Source organism: Dromiciops gliroides, chromosome 5 (genome assembly GCF_019393635.1).
Source record: "Dromiciops gliroides isolate mDroGli1 chromosome 5, mDroGli1.pri, whole genome shotgun sequence".
NCBI lineage: Eukaryota > Metazoa > Chordata > Mammalia > Microbiotheria > Microbiotheriidae > Dromiciops > Dromiciops gliroides.
Genome location: NC_057865.1, coordinates 54,613,345 through 54,624,943, shown reverse-complemented (window position 1 = coordinate 54,624,943; position 11,599 = coordinate 54,613,345). Strand labels below are relative to the sequence as shown.

At 43.1% G+C, this 11,599-nt stretch overlaps 1 protein-coding gene across 1 annotated transcript in view; it reads left to right on the top strand.

The window, feature by feature from the left end:
• The first annotated feature begins 4,396 nt into the window (after nucleotides 1-4,396).
• Nucleotides 4,397-11,599, top strand: part of RSU1 (Ras suppressor protein 1) — a 229,362-nt gene continuing 222,159 nt past the window's right edge. Inside the window, exons 1-2 of the mRNA XM_043967030.1 lie at nucleotides 4,397-4,596; nucleotides 4,763-4,874. Of these exons, the coding sequence (XP_043822965.1) occupies nucleotides 4,766-4,874 (109 nt within the window). The 5' untranslated portion in view covers nucleotides 4,397-4,596; nucleotides 4,763-4,765. The remainder of the gene's footprint in view (nucleotides 4,597-4,762; nucleotides 4,875-11,599) is intronic.

The window sequence follows — 11,599 nt, the reverse complement described above, 5'->3', positions numbered from 1 at the left end:
CTCTGACTGACCGAAAGGCCTTTTTTTCCTCATAAATCACATACCTGGATAAGTCCTTCAAGCTATTGACATCTGACACTGCACAGGAGGGAAGTAGGCACTGTGTGCCCAGTTGCAGCAGCAAGGGTCCATAGGGGAATTCTAAGTCCTCCCAGGAGCACCTCCCTAATGGCAGAGGACTGTCATAAACTAAAGGATTATAAAGTCAGATGAATTGTCTAAAGTCCCAGAGTTTAGGATTGAGACAATGAAGCCTATGTATCTTATTCAAGTTAGAGTCAGAGTTAAATCTAGAAGAGATGTGAGAGATCATTTACTTTAACCTGCTTGTTTTTGTTTGTTTGTTTGTTTGGGTTTTTTTTGCGGAGCAATTGGGCTAAGTGACTTGCCCAGGGTCACACAGCTAGTAACTGTTAAGTGTCTGAGGCCGGATCTGAACTCAGGTCCTCCCGACTCCAGGGCCGGTGCTCTATCCACTGAGGCAACTAGCTGCCCCCACCCTTTTTTTTTGCGCTGCTTGTTTTACATATAAAGAAATCATGGCTTAGTGAAGCTAGTTTGTCTATGGTCCTACACCTAGAAAATATCAAATTCAAGTCACATGACTGCAATCTCAGGGCTATTTCCATTGCTTGACTCCCTTTCTAGGTAGGATGTATGTTACAGAGAAGAGCCAGTGTAGTACAGTGGTTGAACACATAGACACAGACACATGGGCTTTCAAATCAGGGGAGCTCAGTTTAAATCCTACTCTTGACACTACTTGTGTCCCCTTGATCAATAAATAAGAAATTTAATTGGTATTTAATTTAATCAGTTTCCTCATCTGTAAAATTAGGGGGTTTGACTAGATGAACTCTCAGACGTCTTTAAAATCTATAATCTTTATTGTCAAATTTATTACTTGGTCCACATGTGGCTTAAAAAATGTGACTGAGGGGGCAGCTAGGTGGCATAGTGGATAGAGCACTGGCCCTGGATTCAGGAGGACCTGAGTTCAAATCTGGCACTTGATACTGTGTGACCCTGAACAAGACACTCAATCCTCATTGCCCCACAAAAAAAATGTGACTGAATATGGCAGATGCCTTAAATGTTTATCTTTAACTGTTCTCCAGCTGGAAAAGTTGTTAGATGAACTGTTGAATCAATAGAAATACGTGGGGTATGTATATACATAATACTTAACAATTATGTAACACCCACTATGTGTTAGAAGCTTTATAAATATTATCTTGTTTGAATCTTACAACCAGTCTGGAAGATAGAGACTTTTATTTCCCCTATTTTACACATAAGGAAACTGAGGCAAAGAGGTCAAGCTGCTTTCCTAGGGTCACAAAGCTAGTGTCCGAGACCAGATGTGAACTTGGGTCTTTTTTACTCCGGGGCTCAAGCTCTATCTACCACTATACCTCCTAGCTGCCCATCAAGTTCTATTAAAGAAAACTTCAGTGCTCTGCTTTTGCACAAGCTTTATTTGCTAAGCTGACTAGCTGAGTTTCAAGTGGAATACCTACCAGTGTGGTTTCTGGAATGTGCGGGACACACTGCACACCAAATCTCTCCAAACATTCTAGAATGAATATAACTTTTGAATTTTGATTTTTATTTCCTTGTGGATGAAGGAGCTGGGAGTAGTGCTGTGTGTGGGAGGAATAACCTAGTGGAAGAGACAGAAGGTAGCCTGATGAGGGAGGGTACTACATAAGACACTTGTGGAAAGCTTAGGGTTCCACACAAAATCACCTATTTCACAATTTCCCAAACCCCAATATCCAATTTTAGTTTCGTTTTTTTTTCTTTTCTTTTCTTTTCTTTTCTTTTCTTTTCTTTTCTTTTCTTTTCTTTTCTTTTCTTTTCTTTTCTTTTCTTTTCCCAGGGCAATGAGGGTTAAGCGACTTGCCCAGGGTCACACAGCTTAGTTAAGTGTCAAGTGTCTGAGGCTGGATTTGAACTCAGGTCCTCCTGAATCCAAGGCCAGTGCTTTATCCACTGCGCCACCTAGCTGCCCCCAATTTTAGTTTTGTTTAAAGCAGTGGTTAACTTTTTTTTTTTTTTGCATCATGCACCCTTATTGCAGTCTGCATACCTTTTAAGAATAATGTTTTTAAAAATAAATAAAAATAAAAGTTTTTTTCTGCATAAAATAAAATATATAAGATTACAAAGGAAAATGAACCATATTAAAAGTTAAATAATTTTTGTAAAAAGTCAACAGGCTCAGGGTGAAGAATTACTGGTTTAAAACATGACTAACCTTGTGGGATCATCAATTGTGCCCCCAGGTTAGCTTCCAATTTTTGAAGATATAGAATACAGTAGATGCACTAATATTACAGTTAGATAAATTTGTTAAAGAGCTTGCTGCTGTTTAAGTGTTTTTAAAACAGGAATCCCTAGCGTCATCCCAAATTCTGGGATTTTTATCTGGAGCTCTACTCCTTAGGATCCTATCTTTTCTGCCCTTTCCCTGTGGTCCCAGAATAGTTTTTTTTTTCCTAGGCAAATATGATGCTAAATAAATAAACCTCATGATGAAACTGTTGTCTGAGAAACAGCTGAAAAAGGATTTTTAAAAAATGATAATTTAATAAGCCAGGGTTCTTAACTTCGAGTCTCAATTTTAAAAAAATTCTTTTGATAATTTCAATCTAACTGATTTCCTTTCAAATCTCATGTTTTATTATTTGATGCATTTAGAAGCAATATTTTGAGGAGTCTAAAGGTTTCAATAAGTCAGGTTTATGCTTCCCTTGTAATCTTGGTTACATTAGTTTTGTTTGTGCAAAACCTTTTTAATTTTATATAATCAAAATGATCTAGTTTACATTTTGTTTTACTCTCTATATCTTCTTTGGTCCTAAATTCTTCCTCTGCCCATAAATCTGAAAGATAAATGATTCCATGCTCTGTTAATTTGCTTATGGTAACATCCTTTATGTGTAAATCATGTACCCGGTTTCACCTTTAGTATATGGTGTGAGATGTCCGTCTATACCTAGTTTCTGCCATACTGTTTTCCAGTTTTCCCAGCAGTTTTTGTTAAATAATGAGTTTTTGTTCCAAAAACTTGGATCTTTGGGTTTATCATATACTAGATTACTACAGTCATTATTTTTAGTGTAATTTGTACCTATTCTATTCCACTGATCCACCTCTCTATAAGAACAAGCATTTATTAAGCACCTTTTATTAACTGTCAAGCACTTCCCAACAGGTTCATGACAGAAAAAGATTAAGCGCTCCTGTCCTAAAGCAAGGTCCAAGGTCAGGAGCCACCTTCTCCCCATTCCCCAACCCTCTCCGACAGGGCCAATGACAACGGGAGCCTCCAGACACTTTGCTAGGATGGTTCATGGGATCCTGCACTTGGATCCAATCAATCAATATTTATCAAGTGCCTACAAAGTGCTAGGCACTGTATGCTACACACTGTGGGATACAAAAAAAGAGGTAAAAGATAATCGGTACCCTCAAAAAGCTAACAATCTAATGTGGGGGACAACATGCAAACAAATGTATACAAAGCTATATACAGGACAAATCAATCAATAGGCATTTATTAAGTGGTTACTATGTGCCAGGCACCGTGCTAGGTGATAGGGATTGTTTGTCCTTCGTTCTCCAAGAGGACCATGACATGGGGGGATGTCATGACTTGCACTGAATTGGGTTTAAGTGAGGGAGGGCTGTGCAAAGTCACCAACTTCACGCTCTCCTCCAGAGCCATCTGGGTTCAGTGGCAACATATACATCAAGACCGCTGGAGATTGACCATCTCATGGGGGAGACAACGTGCAAACAAATGTATACAAAGCCATTTGTACACAGAATAAGTAAGTAAGCAAAGCGGGAAAGCAATGGAGATAAGTGGGGTTAGGGAATGCTTCTTCTTTTTTATTTTTTGGTGAGGCAATTGGGGTTAAGTGACTTGTCCAGGGTCACACAGCTAGTAAATGTCAAGTGTCTGAGGTCGGATTTGAACTCAGGTCGTCCTGACTCCAGGGCCAGTGCTCTATCCACTGCGCCACCTAGCTGCCCCCGGGAATGCTTCTTAAACTCCTTGAGGATAACGTACCCAAAGCTGTACAGGTTTGGCCGAGTGCCGGGCTGGGACTAGGGCGACCAGTTAGTTGCTCGACTTCCTCAGAGTTTCCTACTTCCTATGATGCCTCCACAGCCCCTTTGCAACTGACACAGAAACCGGCCGACGAAACAGGGCATGCTCGAGCACTTATACGCACGTGCCCTCGGCTTAACCAATCCGCACCCTGAGAGCGACCTCCTGGGGGCGGGGCTGAGAGCGGAGTAGGGCGGAGTCTGAGGACAGGTCCACCGGGGCGATTGGCCCGCCCCGAGAGCCACATTCCGAGATGGGGTGGAGCCTCGCCCGGGAGCTCTGGCCTCGGAGCAATTCTCCTAAATTGGGAAGAGTCCCGGGGTTTTTTCGTGCCGGAGGGGCGGGGGCTGAGAGCGGCGCGGTCTGCGCCTGCGCCGGGGTCCGGGACAGGGCGTGTTTACTCTTCTGTGCCGCTAGCACCCCTTTGCTCCCGGCTGATCGGTGCGGGTACCCAGACGCCGCTGCCCTCCACAGTGAGTGCGGGTAGCAGTGGGGGGCGGGGGTACCCCCTTGCGGGGGGGGGGGGAGGCGGGTCCGTTCCTCTCTGCGGTCGGGGCTGGGCGTGGGAGGGGGTGCAGAGGAGGCAGCGGGACCCCCTCGCCCACGCGTCCCGTGGGTCTTGTTTCTGTCCCCGCGCAGACCATGTCCAAGTCTTTGAAGAAGCTGGTGGAGGAGAGCCGGGAGAAGAACCAGCCCGAGGTGGACATGTGTGACCGCGGCATCTCCAACATGCTGGATGTCCACGGCTTGTGTGAGTAGCCCCCGAGGCGCGTCCGACCCCCCTGTCCGGACTGGAGCTGGGGCGGGGGCAGGGACATCTTCCCCCATCACTCCCCCTCAAGTTCAAGTTAGCTGGAGGCGGTTCCCTTCGGCCGCCCTTCCCCCTGCTTGTCTTGTTAACAACTTGCTGAGTTTCGTCCTGAAATACAACTCTTCTGCCCCGGTCCTTTCTCAAACTTTGAGCTCTGATCCTCTTTGCATTCATCCTGGCAGGTTTTAAAATCGGGTCACAGATCTAGGGCTGGGAGAGACCACAGAAGCTACCTACTCCAACCCCCTCCTCTTACAGGCGAGGAAACTGAGGTCCCTAGGGTTTAAATGACTTGGCCAAGATCATCCGAGGTGAAATTTGAATCTAGGTCTCCCGACTCCAGGGCCACTGTTTTTCCACGACACCAACTCTGATCCATGAGTATTTACTGTGCCACAGAGAAGTGACATAACATGGTCAGTAGACTTATTGAAAATTTGACATTACTTAGAAACTGATTTGTTTTTCTGGTTCAGAAGGATTCAATGTAGTTTTCTGTTTTATCATTTTCCTTTTTAAAGGGATTTTACTTTATATGCAAGATAAAACACAATGTAAAATCTGCTGTTTATTACACTAGACCCTGATGAAATCATTTAGCCTCACTAAAGTTTTCTGGATCATCTAGCTCAACATATAGCATGATCTGTGAAAGTATATTTTATAAAACTATCCTTTTCTGTTTACTAGAATGAGCCACCATTCAAAAAAACAGAATAAAACAAAACTTGAATTCCAGTCCTTTGGAGAAAATTGAAGACAAGGATTCTTAACCTGTGGCCTATGAACTTCATAGTTGTACATAGTTGTTGTTATTGTTTAGTTGTGTCCAACTCTTTGAGACCCCGTTTGAGGTTTTTTTTTTTGGCAAAGATATGGGAGTGGTTTGTCATTTCCTTGTCCAACTCATTTTTAAAAAATTTAATTTAATTTTTTTTAGTGAGGCAATTGGGGTTAAGTGACTTGCCCAGGGTCACACAGCTAGTAAGTGTTAAGTGTCTGAGGCTGGATTTGAACACAGGTCCTCCTGACTCCAGGGCCGGTGCTCTATCCACTGCGCCACCTAGCTGCTCCTGTCCAACTCATTTTACAGATGAGGAAACCGAGGTAAACAGGGTGAAGTGACTTGCCCAGAGTCATACAACTAGTAGATGTCTAAGGTCAGATTTGAACTCAAGTCTTCCTGACTCCAGCCCCAGCACTCTCTCTACTGGGTCACTTAGCTTCCTCTATGTATACATCATATACAACACACCATATACACATACATACCTGTATGCAGATAACTTTATTTCAATATTATTGGTTTATTTTGTAATCCTATGTGTTTTATTTTGTTCTGGGAGCTTCTTAGGCTTCACCACACTGCCAAAGGGTGTCGTAAAACAAGGTTAAGAATTCTTGATTTAAAATAATTGTGCTCCCTCAATGATTAAAAACTAGAGTTTCCAAATTAAAACCTCATTCCAAGGGTTAATGCTGTAACTCCCAGCCCTAGTTTTTTTGTGGGTCCTCAAGGCATCTTCAATTATGTTGTAAGGGGTATGATGAAATCCTCAAAGCAAGATTAGTGTTAATTCAGTTTAATTAGTGAAAGATATTTTTAAGTTCTGCTGTGATGTCTCATTGTGGCATGGAAATGACTCTGCGATCTCCAAGCTGTGCCAATAGAACATAGCCACCGACAGGTCCAACCAAGCTGAAAAGGCTTCCTCTTTGCCTAGTGACAAATTTGTGTCTGAAGACTGGTCTAGATGAGTTTGGAGAGGTTTGTTGTCATGCTCATAGTAGGAAGGGAGGCACCATATTGTTGTGGAGACTGCTTGATCTAGAGTTGGCGGTTGTGGGGTTTGAATTTTGCTTCTGTCACATGCTACCTGTGTGACCTTAGTGAGTGAATTAACCCTCTCTTTTCCTGGTTCCTCAACTGTACGATCTGTGAAATGGAAAGAGGATTGGATGCAAGTCTTCTCGTAGTCTGCTAAATTGTAGTTGGGATTTTTATATGTGTCAGTGGGGGGAATACCCAAGCTGATGAAACCACAAATCTTTGAAATGTTGAAGTAATAAAAGAAAATATATGTACATATACACTTCAAGGAGTGGTGAATTTTTCTTTGTGAATGCCATACAAACTACTTCTTGGGGATCTTGGGGGGAAGGGAATAAGTAAAGATGTCAAGAAATTTAAGAGATTGTTACCAATAGGGTATTACAAGTCAAAAAGATTATAATGTAATGATACATGGGCTTAAGTCATGTGAGGCCATCTAGAGTACTGGCCAGTTGGAAAGCATCCCATGTTTAGTCCCTATTCTTCCATCCTTACTGAAGGTCTACTGAATTAACCCTAAGGTTTTAGAATATGTATCAAGCACCTTTGAGATAAAAGAAGTAGAAAATTTAGTTACTGATGAGAAGCAGTGTAGTTATATTTGTGGAACCAGAGTGTCATAAACGTGAAAAAATGGTAAGAACAATATAAGGATAAAATGATATAGTGGTACCTCCAGCAGACCCCTCAGGACACAGTCAGTACCAACTTGGAGAAGGAGAACCTGAACATAAAAATAAATGCATAGTGCAACATGCATAGTGGGGTAGAGTTGATGAGGAAAGACTTTCTGAAGGTTGGGTTTTTGAGCAATGTTTTAAATGAAGCAAAAGACATAGATGGGAGAAAAAGAGAGGACTGGGTGTTCCAGGTAGGGAGAAGGGGCATGATTAAAGGTAGTAAAATTATCAAGGTATTCGGGAGAGACAGCAACCAGACCTACTTAGGTTGATTGACTTAGTTGGTGTAATGATTGGAATGATGCCACCTGCTGGAGACTTAGTGTAGCAAAGCTCTGCCATGAGGAGAGGGTGTCTGAGGGCAAGACATGCGGCTCTTTGGCGTCAGGAAGTGAAGTTTGCTTGTGGGAGGAAGAGGGGGCAAGGCTGGTGCACTCACTCTTTTGTCAGGATACTGGTGGAGAAGGGAGCTAGAAATGTGCTCTCCCTTTAATAGATAGATGAATCTAGGCTTTTCTCTCTTTCTTTACCAAATTCTTATTCTCCTTAATAAATGCTTAAAAGTCTAACTCTTGCTAAAGCTTATAATTTATTGGCGACCACTCATTAAATATTTTAGACAGGCTAGCTAGAATTTTAGCCCCTTACATTGGGAACTAGCAAGAATAAGATCGGTGAGACAGTGTTGGGCCAGTTGGTAGAGGACCTTAAAATAGTTCATATGATGAGCACCAAGAGCCATTGTATATCATGGCCTTTGACCAAGATAATGGAATGGTCTAAGTGATTTTTGAGAAAGATTTTTCTGACATTGGGCCATAGCTTAGGTTGCAAATGGGAGAATTTGAAGGTGGGAAATCTATTTAGGAAACTGTTGCTATAGTCCATGGGTAAGAGGATCAACTAGAGTGTTGACCATGACAGTGGAAAGGAAGGTATGAACCTGAGAGAAATTGAGGTCGGGCCAGGAAGGATCTACAGCAGGTCCTGGTGATTGATTAAATGTTGGAAGAGGGCAATGAAGAGCCATCGATTTCAGTGGCTTCAAAGTTTTAAGCCTAGGGAAGCCGGGATGGGGGATGGGGAAATTTGGACAGGGTGAAGAGTTGTAGGGAGGTTGTATTTGGTAGATGCTATGAAGGGCCTCACCATTGGGTAGAACTGGAAACAACAGATGGGAATTGGCAGTCAGATAAGTGAAAAAACTTCCGGAAGTAGAATAGGATGCTCTGGGAAGTGGTGACTTCCCTTTCACTTAGAATCCTAAATTCAGAGGCTGGTCATTTATCCAGGCTTGTTGTAGAGGGAGAATTCATGGATGAGTTGGGATAGAAGACTTTCGAGGTCCCTCCCACCTCTCAACTCCCGTGTCTCATTCCTCTGATGTTTGTACTGAGTAGGGGTTCAAAACCTACCTGTGTTGGCCTTTCACAATAAAAGAACAAACTGACGCAGTGATACCTCCAGCTGACCCCTCCGGACACAGTACCAACTAGGAAGAGGAGAAACTGAACCTACTTGGGCATTACTCACTTTGGGCACTGTCGTTGTCAAGAAATCGGGGACTGGCCAGAAGCAGGAGACTGGAAACATCTGCACTTGTGGTTCCGTTGCTTCCTTCCTCCCCAATCCTGCCTATATTCATCTTCCACATCTGGCAGATTACTTTGTCATGCAGTGTTATTGGCGTCTTCTGCAGAAGATTTGTGTGTGTTTGGGACATGGCTCAGGAGATTCCTCTGTGCCATTAAATGACTGATTTTATTATTAAGAAATCCATCTTTTGAAAATGAGTCTAAGCCGTAATATGGTGTAATGCCATCTTAGTCACTTGTATCAATCAATCAGTCAGCATTTTTACGTGTCTGTTATTAACCAGCCTCTTTGCTAGACGTTGTGGATGTAAATACAATGAATGAAATAGTCACTTCTCTCAAGACTAATATTCTAATAAGGGAGACAAATATATAGTATGTAAAGAATGGGGTGGCTGGGCAGTGAGTTGAAATCAGGCCTCATACACTTACTCACTGTGTGACCCTGAGCAAGTCATTTAATCCCGATCGGCTCATTTTCCTCATCTGTAAAATGAGTTGGAGAAGGAAATGGCATACCATTCCAGCATCTTTGCCAAGAAAACCCCAAATGGGGCTGTGACTGAAAGAACAGAAAGAATTGAAGAATAAAGAGAATATACTCATATCAGTACAAAGTATTTAAATCCAAGATGGTTTTCAAGTGAGGGCACTAGCATTTGGGGAGGGGGGGTGTAGACTAGGGAAGTCTTCTTGGAGAAAGTTGTGCTTTAGCTGCATCTTTTTTTTTTTTTAAGGCAGTTGGGGTTAAGTGACTTGTCCAGGGTCACACAGCTAGTAAGTGTTAAGTGTCTGAGGCCGGATTTGAACTCAGGTACTCCTGACTCCAGGGCCGGTGCTCTATCCACTGTGCCACCTAGCTGACCCCCTTTAGCTGCATCTTGAAAGAAGAGAAGGATGCTATAGGATGTAGGTGGGGAGGGGCTGGATTCCAGGCTTGGGAAAGAAAGATGGAGTGTCATGTAAGGAACAAAGAGAAGGCCAGTTTGGCTGCATCACAGAATGCAGGTGGTGGGGAAGGGGAAGGGAACAAGCGTTTTAGTGCCTATGAATGTGCCAGGCACTAAATGCTCTACAGATATTCCATTGAGGCTGGAAAGATGGGTTGGGGCCAGGATATGAAGAGCTTTAGAGGCTAAAGGAGTATAGATTTTATCTTAGAGGCCATAGGGTGGCCAGGAGAGTTGACTGAGTAGGGGAGTCACTTGGTCAAAGAAAATAACTTGGCAGGAGCTTATAGGATGGATTGGTGTGTTGAGAGACTTAAGGCAGGAAGACCAAGTAGGAGGCTTTTGAGATAATCAAGGCAAGAAGAGATAATGGCCTGAATGAACTATGGTGGTAATTGTGTGAGTAGAGATGGTTGGATTGGGGAGCGATTGAAGAAGTAAAAACAAGTCAGTAAACATTCATTAAGTGCCTTCTGTGTGCCAGACAGCTGGTAGATTATGTGGAGTTGGGGAAAGTGAGTTACAAAGCCAGGAGATTTGTTTGCATGTTGTCTCATAACCTAACCCTGGTAGGCTAGACAGGGGCCAGACTCCACCCTGGTCAAGGACAGTTTGGTTTATAAGGAAGCTGACAGCACAGACTTTCTGCCCTGAAACATTCCTCTGTAGAAGTAGCATGGTATGGGGGGAAGGGCACCAGGGGTGGAGGCAGGAAGGGTCTGGGTTTTAGTCCCATTTCCAGCACCATGGGCATGGGTCTTATCTTCTCTGAGATTCAATTTCTTCATGTCTAAAACAAGGAAAAGGATACTTAAAATACCTAAACTCACAGCATTGTCATGAGGATAAAGTGGCATAATGTCTGTAAAGCAATTTTTTAACCTTTAAATTAGAGATCCCAACTTCTACAAGAGGCCTTTCCTGATCCCTCTGGCTCCTAGTGCCTTCTCCTTTGAGACCATTCCTATTTACACTATATTTATGTGGCATGTACATAGTGCTTTGTTTCCCTGAATAGAATGTCACCTCCTTTAGGGGGGACTCTGTGCCTTTCTTTGTGTTCCCAGTTCTTAGCATAGTGTCCGGCATGTAAGCAAGCACCTGATAGTAGTGTCCAGTCATCTTATTTTTCAGCCATACTGGCTTATGTGCGGTTGCCCATACCCAACATTCTATCTCTATGAATGATTCAGTGGATCTCTTTTGGTGACCAAGCATTTTACTGAATATGGCAAAACTGATATTGGCCCTGCCCTCAAAAAACCACAACATATACTAAATACAAAGTAAGGAGGATCAGTGAGACCTTGGTAGGAGGTGGCATCTAAACTGAGTTTTGAAGGGAGCTGCTGATGCCAAGAAGCCCTGGTGAGGAGGGAGTGCATTCAGGCATGGTGCATATCCCCTGAGTATCAAGACATGGAGGTGGAAAATGGATGTCCTGTATGGGGATCAGCCGATAGAGACATTTGCAGGGAGTGAGCAGAGGGGAGGAATGTGAAATCAGTCCGGAAAGAGAGCTTGAAGCTGGATGAGGAAGGACTTCATATGCAAAAGGAGGAGTTTCTATTTTATTCTAGTGGGAATAGAACTTTGTAGCCAAAGT